Source organism: Cheilinus undulatus, linkage group 8, assembly GCF_018320785.1.
Source record: "Cheilinus undulatus linkage group 8, ASM1832078v1, whole genome shotgun sequence".
In the NCBI taxonomy this organism is placed as follows: Eukaryota; Metazoa; Chordata; class Actinopteri; order Labriformes; family Labridae; genus Cheilinus; species Cheilinus undulatus.
In genome coordinates, this window is record NC_054872.1 from 2,661,270 (window position 1) to 2,685,957 (window position 24,688).

Below are 24,688 nucleotides of genomic sequence, written 5' to 3' on the forward strand. Positions count from 1 at the left end.
TCAGTTTAAATTTGAAACATGGATATCACAGCCTAACTTTTCACTGGACCATGGTTTTGCTGACCTCCATGGTTCCCCAGTTTGGCTGGGCACCAGAAAGCAGAATCAGGTTCATTGTAGAGTTAAGCTGTACTATATGCTTATCAAAGAAACAAATATATTTTTAATGTATTTGTGTAGTCAGTAGCCCTCTTAAAATGAAATCCTTTTGTTAAAAAAAGAATTGAAATACGTTAAAAATAGCTAAATGGGTTAATAATGGAAAAAAAATTAGTGGATAAGGTGGTGAAATTGATTTTTTTTTTAAAGCAGCAGATATGGGTTAGAAGTGCCAAAAATTAGATAAAAGTGGCAAAAATAAAAAATGTGCAAAAATGGGTTAAAGTGGCAAAAAGAGGCATATTAAGAGTAAAGGTGGCTGAAATGGCACTGAGTGCCAAAAGTAGGTGAAAATTTGGTGAAATGGGATGAAAACTTGATATAAACTGGCAAAAATGGGTATATTAAATTGTGAAATGTGGCTTAAAAATGGAAAAGAGGGGTTAATAGTGGCAATAATGGGACAACAGAACAAACAATAGGTAGATAGTGTCAAAAATTGAGGAAAAAAAGGTTTTAAGTGGCAAAAATATGTTAAAATTTGGTAAAATTGGTGTAAAGTGGCAAAAAGAGTAATTTAAAAAAAATATTCATAGGTTTTTCAGGCATCTGGAGACCCCATCTCAGCATCTCCAACGTTGAGAACCCCTACTCTAATGGACCCAGAGTCTGTAATCCAAGCTCCTCTCTTATAAAGGTTTTATTCTCCAGTGTGTTCACATCTGAATTAGTGCAGATCAGTGTGCAAATGTGTTAGCTGGAAGGCTAATTTGGTAAACCATTGCATTGAATACATTTCCATAAGGAACAGACACAAACACTTTATGTGTGAAGAGATTTAGAGCTCAGATCTACAATATGCATGAGCAAAAGGGAGCATGTAAAGTTAAACTGTATCTCTCATTCTCACAGGCCTGTATCTGGGTTTTATCCCTTCTTTCCTCTTTCAGCAATAGAAATCTCCATCAGCTCTGCAGGAAATCACCTCACTCATTTCTTTACCAGGTAACAATCAGCATGCACTCACTGCTATCTTTGACTGTCTGACAGCTTAGACAGTTACTACTGAAGAAAAGAACTGAGCTCAGTGCTGAAACGTCAGTCTGACCTGAGCCTTAATGACGTCATACATTGAGAATTAAGTGAATTGTCTGCAGTTTCTTACAGTTACCTTGTTTACAGTGTAAGTATTGGTACAAAAGTTAATCTGCATAGCAAAATGTTGGAAAAAATATATTCCTTATGCTGTCACACACATACAGAGATTAATTATCTACACACACACCAGTAGAGTAACTGACGTAGTTCCTCTGTATTGCTCTGCAGCCTTCTGCCTTTGTGTACTCTGTGTGCAGTGTTTTGCATAGATCCAAAAGTTTGAGTGTTGCAGCAGCTCATGCAGAGTGGTGCAGGGGAAGGAGGGTCAGATGTATTTGTTGGCCAGATTCTGAACATCGTTCTTGGTGAACTCTGAGCTCTCCACAGCAGCCAGATGCTCAAACAGCTGAGTCATGTGACGGCGCTCATCCTTACTCAGCAGCATCAACACCACCTGCAAAAACAGATCATTTCAACTTCAACTACTGCAGAGTGGAGGGAATGATTTATAAAATAAATATGCATCAGTGTGATTTACTTCTTATCTCTCTGGAGTAGTTCTCCTTCTGTAAATGGAAATCACTGCATGAATTTATCAGCTTCTTACCGAGAATCTGTCTGTCGTGTGCAAAACGTTGAGATGCCGGTAGACGAGGCTGGGGTTCTTTTCAAGGAGGTGGGAGTCCATTGACTGCATGATGAGGCTGATAGTGTTTGCATCGAGGTGGTTGCTCAGGAAAAGGGGAAGCTTTTCAGGGGTTGTGGAGGCCAGGAGTTCAGCACAAATTGCCATGTTTCCGCTGGAACGAGCCGCATTTAGAGCCTGTCCGAAACTGTAGGCATCCGTTTGCTGGAGGTCAGTAGGAATATCTTCTCTGCAGCTGGTCTTTGACTTAGGAACACCTGCTGTTTCCTGAGCACCCTCAACCTGACAAAGGTACACAGAGGTTGGAGAAGCAGAGAAATACATAAAGGATAAGCTAATGCTGTTAAAGTCAGTCCCAGTTTCAGGTAAAACAGACGGTGTTAAGAAGAGAAATGTGTACAAGCACAAAAAGGATCCCATGGATATGCACAGTTGGGGAGATTTCAGAGTGAGAGGCTACACATCTACACATCTATTGGGGGTTTAAGGTTTTGCTCCAGGGCTCAGGAGCTGAACTGCAACTCTTCAGCTACCAGACCTTATTCCAGACTTCATACAACTGGGACTTAAACTGTAGTCTGACTAGCCAGACGGTTTCATCAATCTACTGTATGGGTTAAATTCTTCTTTCATCTGGGAAACCTCCCATACAGAGTGTTTGGAAAGGGCAGAACTCGGGCCAATCAGAGCGACAAGACACAATGCAGTAGAAAGCATGCAAAGCTCCGGTAAGTAATGTGAGCTCAGGAGGAAGGTGCTGTTTTAGTTTCCTAACAGTGGAGTGTTGGTGATTCAAACTCATGCTGAGGCTGGTTAGAAGAAGTGCAAAATCATTTTTACCAGGAAAAGCTTTCTTTGCTCCTCTTACAATTAAGAAATACTGTCCAGATCTTATTTAACTGCAGCTATATTACAGCTACATCTGAGCTTATCGCTACACTGGAGGTAGCTATTACTACCAGCTTGCAATACGACTAAACCCTGCCTGCAGCCTTGACTTCCTCAAGTGATGCTGATTGGTCCTTCCATTCTCAGACCTGATGCAATCATTTCAGACTGTTGACAGACATGAAATCTGACCAATGGTGAATGGACGTAGGCTTGTATAGTGCTTCTGACTTTTACAGCACAGGTCACACCTACCTATTCACACTCATTCACTCCACATTCATACTGATGAATCTACTGATGGTTAGTTAATTTACACGCTACTGACAAGGCAGTGGGAACAAACTGGAGTTAAGTGCCCACGGACACATCAACATGTGACTGCAGAAGCTGGGGATCAAACCTACAACCTCCCAATTGCAAGATGACCGACTCTTCTGTACCTTAATCCATCTCATCTGCTTTGCACGGTTACTTGAACTGGAGCCCCCCAGATTCAAACTGAGCCACTGCTGCGCACTTGAAGTAAACTTTTAAAAACGGTACCTACCTCTGTGATAGGGACGGGTTTCCGGGGTTTAGCTGGTGAAGCATTTGCATTAACAAGACTCTGTCTGAGCAACACTGTGACCTCCTCCAGCTCTCTTTCAGCCTCCTGCACGTTGGGATCCTGCTGCAGAACTTCCTGAAGGTCAGAACTGCATGCCAGGTAGTCCTGGAGGACAAATACAAGTTTAAGACAGTCTAAATTATTTTAAGCATTTGAATGAAATTCAAGTTCATACATACTTTATGGTATTATTTTCCCAGCACATCTCTTAATAAACTCCACCATGTGGCATATGTTTTTAGTGGCCAGTCCTCCTCACCTTGAGACCTTTGTTGGCCAGAGCTCGTCTGTAGAAGGCCTTCTTATTAGCTGGCTCCAGTTTTAGTGCTGCATTACAGTCATGTTTGGCCTCTGTAAACTTCTCCAGCTTCAAGTAGCACAGGGCTCTGCAATCACACAAGAAAGCCTTTATCATTTAATTGTCCCTACAGCACCATAACTGAACAGTTTCATGAGTTTGGGACTCAATCTTTGGCTAATTCTCAGCAGTAACAGGCTGAAAGCATCAAAAAGGTAACTTAGAGATGTCTCACATCCCTGGTGTATGCTTTAATATTGCTCTAATGCTTGCTTCGTGGAGCTGCTGTCAGTGTTTGGTTTAATCTAAGCAGCTCTTTGGCAGTTGCAGCTCTGTTTGCTCTGGTGTGGCTGAACACACAAAGTCGTCTAAGAAGCAGAGCCAAACATTCAAAAACACAAACAGAATGTTTTAAGAGTCAACATTACAGCTTCCCCTACGAAAGCAAGAATGAAGTAAGACCTGCTTTAGCCCTTTTCTTCTTCGAAGCAGGGGCGACTGATATCAAAAACAGGGCTGGCAAAAGATTCAAGTTTTTGATCAGGATTAATCTCATAATTTCTGTAGTTAATTGCAGTTAATCACACACTTAATCGTATTTTAAGGTTCCATTATTTTGCACTCAAAACTGTTTCTGACATTTTGGATTTTCCTACGATCTTTAACTAAGGGTAACTGACTTCCTGTTTGGATACAGACCTGTTTTTCTAGGTGGATCGAAGATCAAAATATGAAGATAGCCCCGAAAAAGGAATTAGTTTTGATTTTAACAGAAATAATGGGATGGTAAAAAGGTAAATGTTTGATAACTGAAGGTTTAGATGACTTTTTGACTCGTCCACTGAGCTGTCTGTGAGTTTATTAAAGTGAAATGAGACATTTAGGAGCAGAGGTGGATTTTTTTTACATCACTGTGGCTGCAGAGAGACACCTACATTCACTTCACCAAAGTGTAATGAAAGGGACAAAGCATGCGATTAATCGCGATTAAATAAAATTAGTGCACTGATTGTGGACCTTGATTAATTGTGATTAACTCCATTAATCTTGACAACCCTAATACCAAATCCTCTTCAAATAAATGCAGCATAACTTAATAATTATATTAAAGCATGGATCTTTAAATAGGCTTACTTTTACAGCCCTACACTGTCACATACTCTTCTCTAGTAAATTCATTCAGCCCACCAGCTTTCAACCACTGTCACAATTGTAGCTAACAGACTATAAAGATGCTAAAACACTGACTAAGCATCTGTTACCTAAGAAAACTATCTACAGTGCATTCAAAAAGTATTCAGACTAGGGCTGAACCATTTGGAAAAATAATGTAATTGCAATTTTTTCCCCCAATATTGCAACTGCAAAGGGTGCGCAGATGGTTGAGTGGTTTAAGGCGCGCCCCATGTAAGCAGGCGGCCTGGGTTCCGATCCAGCCTGTGGCCCTTCACCGCATGTCTCTCTCCACTCTCGCCCCTGTTTCAGAATCTCTCCACTGTCCTCCTCTATCCAATAAAGACACAAAATGCCCAAAAACCACCACAATATCAGATTAAACAAGGGCTGAACAACTTTGAAAAAATACCTAATTGTGATGATTTTGACTCATTTTTCAAATTGGATTGAAATTATTGTATTGAAGGGAGTGATCATTTTTATGTCATTTCATATTTAATCAGAAAAATGTACATAAATGAAGAAAGTAGGATTTTTATAGACCATTCTAAAAATGGGTCTTGAATGTTTGTATGATATGTGATGCATAACATCTCTGCAGCCCCCCCAAAAAAAGTTGGAAACCAACATGACTCAAATTTCAGGTTAAGAAATATTTCACCTTCTACAATTTAAAATTGCAGCGGGCCATATTGCGATGTTGTAGCCCGATGCTACAATCATTTAAATAAAGTTGCTGCTGGTTGTCCAGCCCAACTGAGCAATCAGGGTTAGTGAGAGAGGAGACCAAGAACCTGATGGTCACTGTCTGAGCTCCAGAGATCCTGTGTGGAGATGGGACAAAGTTCTAGAAGGACAACCATCACTGCAGCCCTCCACTGATCTGGGCTTTATGGCAGAGTGGATAGACGGCAGACTCTCCTCAGTGTAAAACACAAGAGAGACCTGCTTGGCTTTCATGAGGAAAGTTTCCATTCTTAGAAGAGTCCTGGTTGGTCCAAACTTCTTCCATGTAAGAATTCTGGAGGCCAATGTGCCCTTAGGAACCTTCAGAGCAGCAGAAATGTTTTGTAGCCTTCTCAAGATCTGTGCCTGTCAAAAATCCTGTCTCTGAGCTCTGCAGCTCTGCAGCTCCTTTGACCTCATGGTTTAGTTTTTGCTCTGATATGAGTTGTGGAGGCCTCTGTGCTCTTGAAGACCTTCAGTGCAGCAGAAATGTTTTGTAGCCTTCCCCATTTCTGTGCCTGTCAACAAACCTGTCTCTGAGCTCTGCAGCTCCTTTGACCTCATGGCTTGGTTTTTGCTCTGATAAGAGTTGTGGAGGCCTCTGTGCTCTTGGTAACCTTCAGTCCAACAGAATTTTTTGTATCCTCCCCAGCCATCTATAGAGAGGTGTGTGCCTCATCCAATCAATTTAATTTAGCACAGGTGGACTCCAGTCAAGGTGTAGAAACATCTCAGCAGCAATCAGGAGAAAAAAGAAGAATCTAAGATAAAGTTCACGTGTTGTAGCAAAGGGTTTGAATTCTTACATCAATGTGATATTCAGTTTTTTACTTTTCATAAATTTGCAAATAATTCTCAAACTCTGTTTTCACTTTGACATCATGGTTTACTGTGTGGAAATTATTGAGAATAAAAATTAATTTAAAACTGTAGCATCAGGCTGCTACATAACAAACGTGAAAACAGGGAAGGGGGTCTGAATACTTTCTGAAAGCACCATATCTTATTTAAAACCGTTAAGTTTTAGAGATTGTTTCTGAGGTTAAAATTACCATGATTGGGATGCTAACTCTGTTAGCCTTATACTGGCAATTTCCATTCTATTTTAGCATCAAGCTGTGCCATCTGATGGACGTTATTGCCCTGGGGAATAATACACCAGCCATTACTAAATGTAGGACGATACGATCATGGCTGTGAGATGAACTGTGATCAACAGTTCTGAAGCAAACAGCTGATCCTTGAGCCTCTCTCGTTGTGTTCCAATTTAGCATCAGCACCGTCCACTCTGTTTTACAAGCAGTGACAGAGGGAAGGCTGGTTGGGATTTGGTGCAGAGCTGACTACACAGCCTGGAAGATGGCAGCTGAGGATTAATAAATCAGCCTGTTTGAAATAATCTCCATGAACCAGTGGAGTTTCATCTGACTGCCCTGGCTGTAAGGAAACAAATGGTGTATGAAGGGATGAAACATGACCTCTGTGTTGTTTATGTTTGTCAGATTCCTACCTGTTGGTGTAGATTGCACACTCCTCTGGCTTTATCTTAAGGCATTCAGTGTACTTTCCCAAAGCTTCCTGGTACTGGCCCTTCTTCACAAAGTCGTTCCCCTCTTGTTTCAGAGCTGTAAAACGGACCTCTGCTTTCCTTTCTGTAAGACAAAGAGAATGAACAAGAAATCAGATACTGAGACAAGCATTTTAAAGTTTCCTCCATGTTTCAGTGAGAAACTCAAGTAGAATCTAACTGGGCACTTTTATTACTAAACAAACTTTACACAAGAAAATATCAGTCATCTATACTCCAAAGCTTGACGGCTTTATACCCTTTAAAATCAATACTGGTTTGGTTAGAGAGAGTTTAGTCAGCAATCAGTCATGGAGTCAACTCATCAATCTGCTGCAGTGTCTTCTGGGAGGAAAAACTGTGCCAGCAGCTCTTTTCTTTCATTGGAGGTAAAAAAAACAACAGCTGAAACACCACCCCAGGGAAAGATGAAGCTGCACAGTCAGCAAACTGATGTGAAACCTCAAAATCTAAAAAAATAAATGAAAAATGAACAAAAATGAATGCTTTAATAGTTTTGGTCTAGCATGTTCCTGAGTACTGTAAATGGTTAATGGACTTGATCTTGTCCAGGCGTCTGACTGCTCAAAAAGCTTTTACACATTCAGAGAGGTCTCAGTATTAGCTGATACCATCCATATGCTTCTGCTCACATTCATACGCCATCGACAGCAGTGGGAGGGAGCAAATTGGGGTGACGTCTTTGGCCCAAGGACATCGACATGTGACTGCAGGGTATCCAAGCCATGACCTCTCAGTTATGAGACAACGCCTCTGCCTACTGAGCCCAGTGATAAAGCAGTTATTATCCTCTGTTGGACTAAAAGAAACTGAAACTTTCAAAACAGTTGCCGTCTTAGCTAGGGCTTGGCAAGCAATCGCAGACTAGATTAAATGGCAAAATGGCCTGCTGCAATTTTCAAATCACAGATGGTGCAATATTTCTTTAACCTGAAATCTGTGTCAAAATACCAGTTTAACACCTTTTTTTGCAGCAGAGATATTATGTATTCCATAAGCAATCAATTCAAGTGCACATTTTTTTAGAATAATCTAAAAAAAAAAAAGACATTCTTTGTTTTTGTTTTTTTGTTATTAAATATGAGAATGACAGAAAATATCATTCCCTTTAATACAACAATTCATATCCAATTTGCAATATGAGTCAAAATGATAATTTGATATTCTTTTCAAAATTGTGTTGGTTATAGGATAGAATGACTTACTGCTTGTGTTTGCTGGAAAATACATAAGATGAAGAACTTAACACATAATTGAATATTAAATCGCAATATTGTGGGGAGGTAAAGGGTTAGTTAATCGCAATTCGATTTTTTTCCAAAGCGTGTTCAGCCCTAGTCTTAGCCAGAACACGCTTGAAACCGAGGTTTTTAAACTCAGTTATGGTTTCCTGGTTAAAAAAAAGGTGAAATTAAAAAATAAAAAATACTTAGTCAAGGTCAAAATGTTTCTTAACCAGTAAAACTCCACAAACAATAAGCAAACTCTAATATATAAGCAAAGAAGCCAAAGAATAAATAAAAGTGAGAGTAAACCCCCAGCTCAGAGCTAACTCCACCCACTTTAGACTCTTGAAAAAATGCACAAAAAATGAGCATTTAGATACTGAAAGGAGGGATGGAAAAGGACGGGATTTTGCCAGATGAAGCAGGAATGACAGTGACTCCCCTTTCCAGAAAGTGACACAGAGTCCTGCAGAACTGCTGCCTCTGAGCCATCTTTAAAGGTGGAGGATTTTCCCCCTCCAGAGTCCCCTGAAGCAGGCTGTGGAGTGGTGGCGGACCGTGATGCTCCTGAGCACTACCCATTTGGGCTGTTGCTCCAGTACTGGCGTTACTAAAGCCTGAGCTCTCAGAGCCGAAGCAGTGCAGGAGAGGATGGGAGTGGTGGGATGTGGAGTGAATGGCAAGGTTGGTTAGAGGCGGTAACGTTCTACCTTTTATATAAAGTTTATAAGAAAAGCTCTGAAAAGCAGATGTCCATTTTAGCTAATTAAAAGCCATAAAATGTAGATTTTTAAAAACAATGCTGAAGTGTTCACTACTTCTTTCATGATCATTGATAAATGCATGTGTGTACCTCATTTCACTGCTGGGTAAGCAGGATTTTTTTGAAAACATATCCTCCTATGGTAGATTGTAGTTTAAATTGAAAGTTGCATCCATTACTACCCAGGTAGTCAGCTTGGAGATGCTTCTTGGTTCATAATTAGTTTGTTGGGTATTTACAGTAGCATGAAGCAGGTCTTAAAGAGGTTAACCGAGTACACTCACTTATTTTTCAGTCTTCATAAAGTATTCCAACTTCAGTATTCCCTTTCCTTGGATGGGAAAGGTAACAAAAAATATCTGAGTCCACTACTGCATTGCTTTGTATAACAATATCCCAAATACTGTGAAGGTATAAGGATTATCAGAAACATAACCACGCATTTGCCTCAGCTTCTAGTTAAATCGGCTCTTTGTTGGATTTCAATTTCATAAAGATCCTGACTGCCTGAAGCAGCAGTAGTTTAGTGGCAAGATGATACTAAAGGTACATTTTTAGGGGAACTAAATGTGCAAGACTGGCCTCACACATCTCTGTTGATGATTCAAGGCAGTTATCCTTTGCTGGATAGATCGCTGCAGAAATGTAGAGGAGTATACCAACTTCTGCAGCACCACTACAGGAAGTGTTACATGTACATCCAAATGAACAGGCTGAGGGCACATGCCAACTCTCTGGGACAGGAGGGCAATGTCTCCCTTTCACAGTAGAAAACAGTTTAAATCAAAATGTCAGTCATAATTTACAGCTTTATTATGATGAACTTTAAACAACTTCATAACAACCTCCATGTTCCATCTTTTAGGATCTTTTATCTTAGACACATTGCATGCAAATCTCAAACCTTGCAGGAGTTATTCTAATGACTAACAGTCATTGCTAAGTGCTGCAGAGCATATGCAGATAACGTAATTACATTTATGGCTAATGTATCTATAACCAATGATTAACACACATAGGTATGCAGAAACAATGTAACTGAAGTGTCTGTTTGTCCCTCAAGGCAACACGGCTTTCCCGAGTCAGCATGAGGCTGCAGAAATATATGTATTATATAATATCTGGTACATTTACATTTTATATTGAAGGTTTTTTTCAGTGAGAGGCAGAGTTGGGCTCCTGCAAGAAAAAAAAACCCTTGAAGATTCAAAAACCACCTAGACTTTTGAGCCACTTTATTAGGTACGCCTTGCTAGTAACGGGTTAAACCCTTCAGAACTGGTGACTGTGGAGTTCAGGGGTCATGTTTCCTGAAACTGTTGGAGCTGATTTGAGTTTTGAGGCATGGCGTGTTATCCTGCTGAGAGACCATCAGCAGTGGTCATGTGGGCGCCTGTGGCTCAGTAGGTAGCGTCTGTCATCACACACAATCAGAAGGTTGTAGATTCGACCCCCAGCTCATGAATTCACACGTTGACAATTAGGACACTTAAGCTCACCGTCCTCTGACTGCTTTGTTGTGGGTGTGTGAACAGGTGTGGATGTGTATGAATGGTAAACACTGATTCTCCTTAGCAACCTCTGCCATCAGTGTGTGAATGGGTAGGTGTGAAAAAGTCTTTAACTATGCATATGTCCATTAACCATAAAGAGATGGACATGGCAGGGGTCAGCAACAATAGTCAGGTAAGCGATTCTCAAATAAGAGCCAAGAAACGATCCTTCACATCAGAACAAAAACAGCAGTGATGATACAAGCTAGAATCGGTCCGTGCTTCTTTGTTAAGCTGATTCTGACCCTACCATCAGAGAGCAGAGGCTTCAGGTTCTCGTTCTAAGCCAACAGGAGTGATACCTGGTGGGATCTCCTGCTCATGTTGCCCATTTGCTGACGTGTTGTGAACTCAGATGCTCTTCTGCATACCTCTGTTCTGATGAGTTGTTATTTGAGATTCTGTTGCCTTTCTATTAACTCAAACCAGTCTGGCTATTTTTCTCTGACCTCTGCCACCAATAAAGCACCCAGAGAACTGCTGATCACTGGGTATTTGCTCGTTTTCAGGCTATTGTCTTTAGAGATGGCTGTGTGTGAAAATCCCAGTGGGTCAGCAGTTAAATACTAAAACCAGCACATCTGACGCCAGCAACCATGGCACGTTCAAAGTCACTCCAACCACATTGCTTCCCATTCTGCCCTGGCTGTAAACTTCAGTTAATCAACTTGACAGCATCTTCATGCCTAAATTCATTGATTGCTGCTATGTGATTGGCCAAATAGATATTTGTGTTGATAAGCATGGGAGCAGGTGTATCTAATAAGCAGCTGGTAAGAGTATGTTTGAACTGCAAGGCTTTCCATGGTCAAAAGTTCTAAAAGCAGTGTTTGTTTTTTCACTGGCATTTCTCAGCTTAGATATTCACATCTGCTTTAAAAAAACAGGTGTTTCACGTCCAATAGTGTTCTTAAAATAACCTTTTAGTCTTTGTCTTTATTGACATGATAGCTGAAGAAAGACAGACAGAAATGTGTGGAGGGGGGCAGATGGGAATCAAAGGGCTGAGCCGGGAGTAAAACCACAGCCTACATAAAATAATGGGCAAAGACTGAGGGACCTCACCCATTTGGTTACTAAAGCAATCCTTTGAAGCCAACCTGTGGTGGTCGACATAGAAATCACTGTCATAAACTCAGGCATAGAGATGGACACTTACGCCTCCTGACAAACATTAAACAAGACTAGTAAAAACCTAGCACATGGCTGACTGCATTGATCTGGGATGTCTGGTAAAATGCCTGACTGAATTGTGTGTTCTGGCAGAGTGATTACTGTTTGGGGTGCATAATTGTGCTGTCCTTAATGTCTGTGGGTTGAGAATTGAAGGACCCGTAAAAGTGTAAAACATAAAGCCCTGTTGGCAGGAAACAGCTAACCTGACACACTTGAACAGTTGCATTAATATATTTTACACTCACGTAGAAAAGCCCTCATAGAAAGCATCAGGGAAGGGCAGGACTTTCCAGGAAATCTTCAGTAGGTGATTGGAGGAATGTTCTGTCCGTCACATTCATGACGGGCCAATCAGAGCGACAAATTGTGTAGTGTGCATGTGCTACTTTTGTGCATGCTATGCTGGCTTAGACTGCTAATAGAGGAGCTTCATCTAAAATTGATGCCAAGGCCAGTTTAGGGGACTTGCAAAAACATCTGCTCTGTCAAGACAAGCTTTCGGTGAGGCTCTCTGCTCTTGTTTTAAAAAGAAATCTGGCCCAGATCTGATTAAACCAGCGCTTTTCTGCAGCTACATCTGAGCTAACAGCTTCCGCAACAGCAGCCCTTGGATACACCAGCTGACCCCAGCCATAACAGTTAAACCTAAGACGAAGCAGACAGGGAGAAGAATGAAAACATATTTTCTGTCATGAAAAGCTTTCAGTGTTGCTCTCTACCCTTGTCTTAATAAAGACATCTCCGGTTCTAACAAAACTGCAGCCTTTGTATACAACCAGTCACAACAACTAACCCTTCCCCCGGAACTATCACAGTCACGCTGAAACAGGTCAGCAGAAGAGCAGAAACATCTTTCACATCATGAAAGCTTTTAATGCTCTTTTTATTCTTTTTTACTATAATTTATTCTATTTATTTTTATTTCATACAGAAAATCACCCCGGTTTCAGTAAAACTGATGCTATGCTAAAGCTAAATCCGAGCTAATCACAACACTGGAGGAAGCCATTGGCAACGGATTTGAGCACAAATGAACCCCACCCACAGAGCAACTCTGAATGTACGGCTCTGAAAGTAGAGTCAGTCAGTCACACACAGACCCATGTGCAGGGCTGACCTCGGCTCGGCGGTCAGCCAAAAACAAGCTACTATAGCTTGTAGTCATACCAGCGATGCCTCTAATTATGCATAACTCATCACCATTTTAAAACCAAAATGGATGAGTTCTAAAAAAAATAACCCCTTACACTGCATGTGACCAAAAAGACTTGAAGTATTCTGGTCAACATGAGACCTCATTCACCTTTCTAAGAATACATTTGTGGTGAAAACCCTCTTATGCATTTTTAAAGGAGCCCTGCATGATCAGATGAGTTCATCTTGTTGGATAGATATTTGTATCTCTAGTATGTATATTGAACTAAAAACTCACTAGATAACTGCATTTTGAGTAATTTCAGTTTATAAATTCACTAGGAGGCTGCCATGTTTTAGTCCGTGCTGGCGCTGTGATGTCACAGTTCCGCAGCACTCCTCATTTCCTATGCATTAACTGCTGTTTCAGACTGGCAGCCAGTGTTAGAACTGCATCTCAGAGACGCTGCACGTCTCATGCATGGAGAATTTTAAAATTTGTGGTCCCTTCGATTTTTCACTTGCACCACGAGCGGTTATTGGTCTATCTAGACAGGAAAATGATAATACAGAGCCATATCTACCTTCTTGTAGCAAATATTTACGTCTACATCAGTTGAATATGTTTGAAATCCGTTTCTTGATGAACTAGATGAAGGCCATGAGCTAAAATGCATAAATGCATCTGTTTGCTTAAGTTGTTCCCCAGACTTCTACTATTTATAAAGCTTTCTATTTCCACATGGTTCAAGTAAAGATAAACAAACAAAAGCACAAAAGCAGGCAGACAAAACCAACATGCAGCAAACTTGTGCCTGGTATGGGCTGTATAAGCCGTTGTGGCCACAACAGCTGCAAGCAGCAAAACCGTCTGAAAAATGGTTGCTGCAGAGCAATGGAGCGCTGTGGAACAGTGACGTCACAGCGCCAGCGCAGAATAAAACATGGTGGCCTCCTGGTGAGTTTATATGCTCAAATTACTCAAAATGCAGATATCTAGTTGAGTTTTTTAGTTCAATATACACACTAGAGATGCAAATATCTATCAGCTCTCAAATATGCTAGAATAAAAACGACACAATAACATACAGTGCTTAACAAATTTATTAGACCACCACCCAAAGTAAGATTCATGCCACAGCTGCCCTAAATTAACAGCATTGGTAATTACCAAAATCATTTTTTATGTTTCTGCAATGGTTAATGCACCAATATGTAGAAGCTCTTTAACCCAAATGATATTTTAATGCTAAAACATAATCGTTATTGTTATCCATGAATTTTCAAATTTACTGATTTACAAAAAACCCCTGAAAAAATAGTAAAGCACATTAATATTTCTTGATTATGTCAAATTATAGTTATTAACTTGCACTCCTGAACAGAAAAATGAGTTTTAGTGGTTGAATGTTATGCTTGATTCACTTCTGACTTCTCAGAAAAGCCCAGTGAGCCGGCTCAAATTTGGGTATAAAAAGGTGATTTCAGTTTGAAATTCCTCATTCCTGTTCAAAATTGTAAAACGTGGAGAGCTAGCTGAAAATGAAAGAGTCTGCATTAAAGCACTTGATGATGCTGGACGGTCTCTGAGACAAATATGACAGGTGGTCTAATAAATTTGTTAAGCACTGTATATATTTTTAACTCTATTTTGATTTTTTTATATCACTTTTACAAATCTTATATAATCAAATATGTGAAAATACATGACCTAAATATGGTCAAGGATTAATCTAAACATGCAGTGTTTGCTCCTAGCTGCAAAATGTTGAATTCTAAATATAAATGTACCTGTCCTGTATGGGTTTTTATCATTGAGACATATTTAAAACAATAAAACCCTAACATTTGAATATAACGCTGTAAAATTATGTGCCATCATTTAACAGTGTCAGGTTTTAGAATAAATGTGAAAAATAAAATTTCCCTCATGTAGAATGCTTCTCTTACAGGGCGACACATGTAGAGTCTAAACAAGTGCCATCGTCCGATTAATGTTTGTAGCATAGATTTACTATCCACTACTGCTTCTAAAAATAAAACTACTTCCTGCGTTTCCAGTGTCGTTTGGAGCAGCACTACATCCTCTCTAGAACTATTAATGTATTTCTTATATTTGACACCAGAGTGCGATTGCTCTTACAGCCCACATTTATTTGGATATTTGTACCATTTGCTTTGCTAATTCCTTAGCAAATTCCTGCAGGCTCATATCCTTATATAGGCATAAAGAGGGCGTATCTCTGTGCTAATTAGGAGAAATGTACAGGTGTTTCCAGCTCACAAGCACCTGACATTCAACAACTTAAGAAAACAGTTGGGAACAATTCCACAGTTTAAGAAGGTGTCCTGAATCCTAGAGAGTTTAAGAACTAATTAAAGAAAAATCTGGAAACACTGATGAATGAGGCCCACAGTTTTCTGCACCAGGTTGTAAACATGTTGGATCTGCATTTTAACATGCGGTGTGCATGACTTTCACCGCTCCTGTAGCCAATCTCAAATAAACATAAGAGGAAGTGAAGGTTTTATTTCCACTCCACATGTTTAGCCAAACTTCTGCCTATAACTGCAATAACACAGGATTCTTTCACAAGCAGCATTTCTAGCCTGATTCACTCTAAAAGGGGATTTAATAGTTTAACAGGAACAGACGTCTTTCTCAAAACAGACCTGCATCCCTGGCTGCTTTCTCTGCCCGGGCCTGGAGGACTTCTTCACTGGGTGGCTCCTCTCTGCGGTGCTGCTGAGCTGACAGAGGCACCAAAGGAATGTCAGGGAGTTTCTCTCTCCACTCTGTACCATCCTGCTCTATCAGCAGCCGAGTGATCCTGGACAAGGATGCAGACTGGTCAATATGTGGCTGTCACATGTTGAACAAAGACAGGTGGAAAAGCAGAGCTCTCCGACACAAACAAATAATGATACAAGTATTTCTGCAGTATTTTTGTGCAAATACAGTTTAGCTGTTTGTAATAATATGTAGACACTCCAGCTTCAAATTGTCTGGTTCTCCTGCCAGGTGAGCTCATTGCATAACAGAGCAGGAGGACATTTACTCTGCAAGCCATATTTAGCCTCAAGCTGAAGCAGCTTTTGAATACAAGCTAAATCTCTGAGCCACTAATTAGACTGTATCTAATTACACACATTCACTATCAGAACAATGTAGTTTGTGTGTTTGAACAAAGTTATACAAAAATGTCTTTAGTTTCTCCTTTTATCTCACGATAAGACTCAAGCGATTTTGTGCTTCAACCAAAATTAAAATAGGAAATAATAATACTGTCATCTTTATTAGAAGTACAGGGATATTCACGCAACTTTAAAGTTTCATGGGGCCAAAACATGAGAATAAATGACGGACCACTCTGTATTTCAGCACAGAGATCTCCCTGCCCTCTGTAGCCTCTCAGCTGAAGACAGGAGGAGTAAATACCTGTTGACGCTATCATGTGCTGCTTGCACGCTGATGTCTATCTGCAGGACAGTCTTGTAATCCACATAGGCCTTACGGTAGCGTTCCAGGGATTCATAAGCCATGGCCCGGCGCAGGAGGGGCTTGAGGGAGAATGGCTGCAGCTCCAGAGCTCTGGTTAGTATAAATAGATGGGATGAGACAGTAGCAAAGGAAGAAGTCTGGTTCCAGCTTTTGTTGTTAATTTTGTGCCATGACATGACAGATTTCAGGATTTGTCTCACCAAGGAAAAAAGTGAATAGCTGGGATGTTTCATTTTATTTCCTAATTTTATTACTGAAAAACATGCTAGTTATATACAAGACAGACAGAAGGAACAATAAGAAAACAATAAAAATCATTTGTAAGAAGGGTTTTATCAGAGTAAAGAAAAACTACAACTACTACTGCTAATAATGACAATAACACTAGTAGGGGACAGGCAACATTAACAGGCCTAATGTTACAAAAGAAGCTAGTAATGCTTATAAATGTTATGTTTTGGCGTGTGTATTTCATAACATGTGAGAAAAATTAATACAGAGTCTTTTTCCAGCTGAATATATAAAGTGTTTCTTCATTTTCACACGGCAGTATTATGAAGTCTGTAAATAAATTGTCTCGTACCTCGTGCAGTCCTGAATGCAGTCTTGACAGTTGCCATCTTTTAGGTAGCATGCTGCTCTGTTGGAATACAGGATACACAGATCCTCGGGGCTGTCAATCCCTGCACGAAGGACAAAAATACAACATGTGTAACTTGGTGCTCTTTGTTATCATGTTATAAATTAGAGATGGGCTATATAGAGAGTTTTAAGCTCAACTATCAGATTCTTAATTAAGATAAATGCAGTTAATGTACAGTGCTTAACAAATTTATTAGACCACCTGTCATATTTGTCTCAGAGACCGTCCAGCATCATCAAGCGCTTTAATGCAGACTCTTTCATTTTCAGCCAGCTCTCCACGTTTTACAATTTTGAACAGGAATGAGGAATTTCAAACTGAAATCACCTTTTTATACCCAAATTTGAGCCGGCTCACTGGGCTTCTCTGAGAAGTCAGAAATGAATCAAGCATAACATTCATCCACTAAAACTCATTTTTCTGTTCAGGAATGCAAGTAAATAACTATAATTTGACATATTAATCAAGAAATAATAATGTGCTTTACTATTTTTTTCAGGGTTTTTTTGTAAATCAGTAAATTTGAAAATTCATGGATAACAATAATAATTTTATTTTAGCATTAAAAGTATCATTTCAGTTAAAGAGCTTCTACATATTGGTGTATTAACCATTGCAGAAACATAAATGATTTTGGTTTTACCAATTTTTACCAATGCTGTTAATTTAGGGCAGCTGTGGCATAAAACTTATCGTGGGTGGTGGTCTTATAAATTTGTTAAGCACTGTACTTTATGTTGATGTTGTGCAGGGTTAATGCACAGGAGAAAGATTGTACCCTGCCTGTTATGATAAGACTCATCACACTCAGATTTATTGTCATGCTAGAGTTCAGACTGACAAAGTGAAACTCCTATAAGGAACAAAGTAAGCAGCAGCATTCCAACCTTTGGCTCCATTACTTCCTTATTTTATTACTTGTTTATAGCACTATCACTATCATATAATGTTCATGACAAACTTTTTTTTAAGGGCTGAAAAAGTAACCTGACACAAGATATAAAAAAGGTATAATTTTTTCCTTAAATGTTGGACAGCTTCTTCACAGAATATGAACACTGCATTTGCCTTTTCTTCTTACCTGACAGGTATTTTTACTTTCAATGTTTTCCCATCAACAAATAAGCTGTTTTTCTTAAAAAGGATGTATTTTATTTAGTCATTCTACATCTTTAATGATCCTTTCCTCAAGTTTACAAGTTTGTTTAATTGAATTTACTCATTTTTATCAATCTTCCACTCTTGTGTAATTGATTTGTTGTTGGCATAAGCCGTGTTTCATGCAGCAGCTTCCTAGTATACATAATAAGTAAATTAAGTTCTGGAGTCAATTTCATTGATTGGTTGTCACTTTGGTTTAATTGCTGCTTAAAGCGCTAAGAATGTACCCTCATCTGTACTTTAAGTTAAACTCTGCATGAATGAGGACTACACTAACAGCTGATGGAGTTTGTGTGATGCTGACGTGGGCCGTTTTATTCCATTAACAGCAGGATTACATGAATTACTTCACATTTCCTGAGACCCAAAAAGACGGCCAGCCCATGTCTGATGGTGGATGAGCCTGAAAGGTAACAGCTTCCCCATCCCTGTCTATTTCTCACTTTCTCCCTCCTGGTGAGAATTATAGCCGTAGTCTTACAGATTCAATTTCACAGTGAGTGGTTAGTAGTCATGTGACCTGCAGACCTGAGCTCAGAGGCTTAGAGTCAGGCTGAGGCTAAAACAGAAGCACTGTCTGTATACATCACTACTGCCAAACTGTGACGTAATTACTGTGGTGACAAAGCCATTAAATACTCTTAAAAGCAGCCCAAAATTGAACCCCCCTGATATTCAAATCTCTGGTTTTATAAATGAAAGCACCAGCATGATAACTACAAGGTCATGACCTTTGATTTACGATTGTATTCCTAAGTTACAGTAATTTCTTTCAAGGATATCATTATTATCACTGTGAGGAAATGATAATTCAGCTATGAGTAAGGATATGAACCTTTTTTTAAGTGTTGTAGCCTGTTCATGCCACACTGATGTCAAAAAAAAAAAAAAAAAAAAACATGTCAGCTTTGTTTTCCACATGGAAGCAACCAAGCCTCAATATTCTCCGATACCGTACACCAATCAAAGCCTTTCACACACCAAATAAACAAGCAGCCACCTCAGGCTGACAGTAGCTGTAACAAGAAAAAGAATTGATTTAAACCTACCTGAGTCTGCATAGCCCTGAATAGCTTGTGAGTATTTCTCCAGTGCATCTGCAAACTGTCCATTTTTAAACAGCAGGTTGCCTTCATTCTTGAGCCTGGCCAGTGGTGGGGGTAGGGCTCCACATGGGGCATCCAGGTTGACAGATTCCCCTGCATTAACTCCTTGCTGAGTGCCCTTACCTCCACTGCTCTGATCAGCTTTGACTGACGCTGTCGAACCCCTCTTGCTCGTGCCATTCGCTACTTTATCTTTGGAATCTGCCGGGACTTTGTACTTATCCGAGCTGCCTCCTCTGCTTCTCCAGTGGCCGTGGTGGGAGTTGTTAAACTCACTGTGTGGACCCCCTTCCCCTCTGCCGTGGGGCTTTTTGTGAGCGTTACCCATGTCTCCCCTTTCAGGAGCAGCTGAGCTCTCCTCCCCTCCCACAGGCTGGCTGGGTTCAACCGGATGAGCTAGAAGGGAGAGGGTGGGAGGGAGGGAGGGAGAGGCAGAAGGAAAGAGAGAAGAGGAGCAGGCACACCCACAGGAAGCTGTCAGTAGTTACATCATCGTGGGGGAGGGTTGGACACGCATGACACAGAGCACTCAAACAAGGAGTTCCAGGAAGCAGCAACTCTCAACAGTAAATTACGAAAGCGCTGGGTGGGGGTAGGGCAGATAGCACATGCATACAGTGTGTCTTATTACCCAAATAGACAGGCTGGGGTTTCCACTGTCTGAACTATGAACAGCAGAAGGATTTCTCATTTAAATACCTGACATTCTGTTACCACAATTAATGCAGGATCCTTTGAAAACATTTGTGAAAGAAATCTTAAAGATGGCATTTGATGCTCCATCTTTAACACAGTCCACTGTGGTCTAGTTAAATCATCTGTACAGTGCAAAATAAAATATGAATCAAGCACAAGGAGTTCTTTTCACCCTGTATAAACCAGCTCTAACAGCCAGTCTCTGAACAGTTGGTTTTGGTGTATCTCTTTAAATGTAAATGCCCCTCTCACTCCTAGGGTGAGCCTTTCTCAGATGTCTCCTTGTCACCGCTGATCAGGTACTGAGAGAAGTGTCTGATGTCACGAATAAAGCTCCATCAGTTTTGAAGAAATAGGTTTTAAATTCAGCAGGAGGATTTAGGATGAACTTCCCTCAATCCGACAAGAACAAGGACATTATGTGGCATGATTTCATATCACTAAGTTGTCATTAAAATCACTCTAAATATGAAAAAAAGACATATTTGGTGGCATTTTTTTTCCTTTTTTAAACCTTTCATAACTTTAACCTGATGTTTAGTTCATGAGACACAACTCTTTTTTAGTCCCAGTAAACATAAAACACTTAATAGAAATACACTTTTGGACCATTTTAAGGATCTGATCATTTTCCAGGATTTTACAATGATGAAAGAATGCTGTTTTTGACTTTGTTTGAAAGGTTAAAGTCTGTGCTAGGGCTGGGCAATAAATCACAAATTGGATTAAATCGCAATATGGCCTGCTGTAATTCACAAATCACAGAATGTGCAATATTTCTTAATTTGAAATGTGGCAAAATACCGGTTTAATGCAGAAATGTTGTGCACATTATACAAATAAGTGTCTTTTTTTTACAATGGTTTACAAAAATCCTCCTGTTCATTTGCATGTTTTTCATAATCAAAACAAGAGCATAGTGGTGTTTTTAAATATGACTGACTTATCACTAATCCCTGCTAGCATTAACGCGGACCACACTGCTGCTGCTGCTGCTGATGGGAAAGCTGAACTTCATCCGCCCCAGCCTCCTCCTTTATAGCTTAAAGCTTGTTGCACCCTCATATTCACATTCATGCTACTATGGATTAATTGCTTGTGAAATTATTTCATTAATTTCCATACACATTGTCATACATGCATCTCTTCATATGAGGGTTTCTAGCAATGCTCTCCCAGGAAAGTCAAAGCATGCTGCCGACTAACCCAGAGAGCTTTAGAGCAGAGCCTTCTCTCTACATTCATGCCACTAAATGTAGGTAAAATATTGAATTATTTGCTTGTATGTGTTGAAAAATTACACAAGATGAGGAACCTAATAATAATTGCACATTAAATTGCAATCGAAATAGAGGGAAAAAAATCCCAATTACATTATTTTTGCAAATTGTTCAGCCGTAGCCTGTGTAGAACTCTAACCTACAGACCGTCTTCATGACGAACAATGAAAGGTGTTCAGTAAAGCTAGATGAACTGTGTGGTTTAAGATAATTCAGACATGAATATTAGGTAAAACAACTCACTTAGAAAACGCACCGACTTTTGGCTGTTCCCGACTGGTCAGGTGGATTTCTCGCATGTTTGAGATTTTGCTTGTACAATTGCACACGCTCCCACAGTGGGAGCAGAACCACTAGCAGAATCCCCAACTTTCAGAAAGTTTTCCATGTAAACTATCAAACAGCGGCTTTAATCACCATGACAACAGCAGGGATGCCCCCAACCCTCACTATAATAAAGGATACAAACAACCTGCCTGCATCCAGCTGAAACGCAATATGAATTATTGTACTGCTACGTTATATATGCTGGCAATGTCGTTTGTGTGTTTGAATAGATATGTAAGGGTTAATGCTAGACCCTCTGGTCGCGGAGGCAATGCCCGGTTCACACCACTGCATCGTCCATTAATCCCTGATAATTGGACACCTCGTCGGGCATTAACCCCTTTATACCATGGTCACTTGCCAACGAAAATAATGAATAAAACTACTACTTTATAATTTCACACGTTTTATGATCAAAATACAAACTTTTACAACAACAACTCCTTTCCCCTAGCAACACCTGAGGGCTCGACTAATAACTGGAACAGCCATTTCAATCCCATAACGTTCTCAGGGAATATAAACGTTATTCAATACTCCAGTAAATAGTCAGGCCATAGATAGTCACAACGCTCAGCACACTTTCTGAACGGATTTATCAATGAAATGACATGAAGATGAGTGAGACGGAGACTCATGTGATCAGGCTATAAACCTGTAAGGTTCAATGACGTGACGCGTCCATTTTGGTGTTGGAACAGTGAAAAGATTTTTTTGACCGGGACTACTTGAAAAGTTCAAAAGGTGTCCATATATCAGAAGTTAATTGACACCAATGGAATTTCCAGAGCCAATCAGAATCGAGCATTCACATACCATGGTCTTGGTGGTCTTCATGGTCTTCATTACAGATTTAACTTCATTAATATTTTCCACAAATAAAAATTTCACCAAACATACTATTTTAAACACATTAACATTTCATATATAGTAAACAAATGCCATTGTAACAAGACTAGGTTAAACCCCAGTATATGGCTGACTGCATCTATCTAACTGCTCTATCACTCTGATACCTTCCTCTATTTCTTGCTAGAAACTCCTCCCTTACTGACGGATCTTGGTTCTTCTTGGCCCTAAACCTTGCAGCTCTCTCCTTGCCATCTAGGACACAATTTCCCTTAAAATGTCCAAGCTGTAATTTTAGAAGATTGATAAAGCATTATAACTGCTAATAATTGCTAAAAATACGAAAATAATGACCATGTTACAATCTCCGTTGGTGGACAGACAAAGACAAAAATATGCCTTAACACATAAAAATCTGTATTAATATTGTATTAATATGTTAAATGTGTTATCAATAAGAAATAACTATTTCTTTTGCAAAGAAGCTTCAAAAAAAGTCATTAAAACAATAAAATTACGTATGTCACTCAAGCTACCAAATGACATTGTGGGACAACAGAAAGAAACTGTTATCCCGAATGACAGAAAAACAATTTCTGCTTATTTAACAGGCAGTTACTTAGCCACCTATAAAAAACTACAACCTTGATCTTTAACATTTTAATGTCATCTTTCACATTTTATGTGCCAATTTAAAATAAAACAGTATTTGTGTTTTTAGTGTTGTCTGGTATGACACACAATTTTGTGACACATCATACCAGTCACCGAAAAGGTCAAATGATCAATATTTTAAAGATCTTTACTAACCTATTTTCACAGTCATAAGGGTCTGAAGAAACTCCTTTTTGATGTAACTTCCTGTCACATGACTATGAGAATTCTGTATGATGGAAATTTGATCCTGAATGTCTGTTATCCCGAATGACATAGGCTAGAATTCCAAAGTTGGGACAAAAGTATTTCACACATAAAAATGAAATGAAGTGGAGTATTCTCACAATATGTTTATACATACTTCTAAACAACCACACACTTATGCCCAGTAGATAAATTTAAAGTTTTAAGATTTTTAATGTTTTTGGAGCATTTTTGCACCTTGGTTTTATGTGCGGACAGTTATCCTGAATGACATTTTGAGCTCCATAGATACTCAAATTTTCATTACTCATAATATATTCTACTAAAATTCAAAAAAGAGGGTGGGAATTAAATCATATAATGTACTTTTACTTTAAAATAATGTATTTCAATATGCTTCATGTATGTATGTATGCTTCGGATACCAAAATGGACATGTCACGTCATTGACCCTTACAGGTTTATAGTCTGATCACATGACTCTCCGTCTCACTCATCTTCATGTCATTTCAACGATAAATCCGTTCAGAAAGTGCGCTGAGCGGATGAGTTTTTTTGTTCCGTTGTGACTTGGCATCTATGGCCGGCCTATCTACTGGAGTAGTGAATAACGTTTACATTCCATGAGAACGTTATGGGATTGAAATGGCTATTCCAGTTAGTAGTCAAGCCCTCAGGCATTGCTAGGGGAAAGGAGTTGTTGTTTTTGTAAAACTTTCTATTTTGATCACAAAACATATGAAATTATAAATTAGTAGCGTTGTTAATTACTTTTGTTGGCAAGTGACCATGCTATAAGCGGGTTAATGCCCGATGAGGTGTCCAACTATCAGGGATTAACGGACTTCGCGGAGGCAACTGTCCGAACAGCACACCTCCGCGTCGTCCATTAATCATTGATAATCGGACACCTCATCGGGCATTAACCCTTACATATTTAAACCTCCCTGTATGAGAGGCAGGAAACTCCACTATCATTTGTCAAACCGTGCTGACTTCACTTTCACAGTGAGCACTCAGGTTGTTCACGACCATCGGAGCGTTTGATGCGAGCTTATAAATGGTACGTGATGGTGGTGTATCATAAATGATTCAGTCGTGTTGTGTGAACTGACATCCCGCCATGACTGTTAGAGTCAGAAAATGCACAGCGTACGCCCACCTTTACCAGCATCAGTGCAGACACACGGTGGAGAGTTTAACTATTCACTCTCACTCTGAGGTTTTGGACGACACTCAATGTGGCTGACCCTCCACTACAGCATTGGAGAGTTTCAGTGTG

The 24,688-nt window shown here is 39.7% G+C and overlaps 2 protein-coding genes across 6 annotated transcripts in view; both read right to left on the reverse strand.

Annotated features, from left to right (window-relative positions):
- Positions 1–24,688, reverse strand: part of LOC121513254 (NLR family CARD domain-containing protein 3-like) — a 945,231-nt gene that overhangs the window by 247,447 nt on the left and 673,096 nt on the right. The window lies entirely within an intron of this gene.
- LOC121513257 (sperm-associated antigen 1-like) overlaps positions 306–24,688 on the reverse strand; it is a 29,844-nt gene continuing 5,461 nt past the window's right edge. For both annotated transcript variants that reach the window (XM_041792873.1, XM_041792872.1), the window contains 9 exons: positions 19,337–19,789; positions 17,067–17,166; positions 16,421–16,573; positions 15,655–15,812; positions 7,052–7,193; positions 3,601–3,727; positions 3,282–3,446; positions 1,805–2,125; positions 306–1,651 (listed from right to left, as the gene is read on the reverse strand). In XM_041792873.1, coding sequence (XP_041648807.1) covers positions 1,523–1,651; positions 1,805–2,125; positions 3,282–3,446; positions 3,601–3,727; positions 7,052–7,193; positions 15,655–15,812; positions 16,421–16,573; positions 17,067–17,166; positions 19,337–19,789 — 1,748 coding nt within the window. In that variant the 3' untranslated portion in view covers positions 306–1,522. The remainder of the gene's footprint in view (positions 1,652–1,804; positions 2,126–3,281; positions 3,447–3,600; positions 3,728–7,051; positions 7,194–15,654; positions 15,813–16,420; positions 16,574–17,066; positions 17,167–19,336; positions 19,790–24,688) is intronic.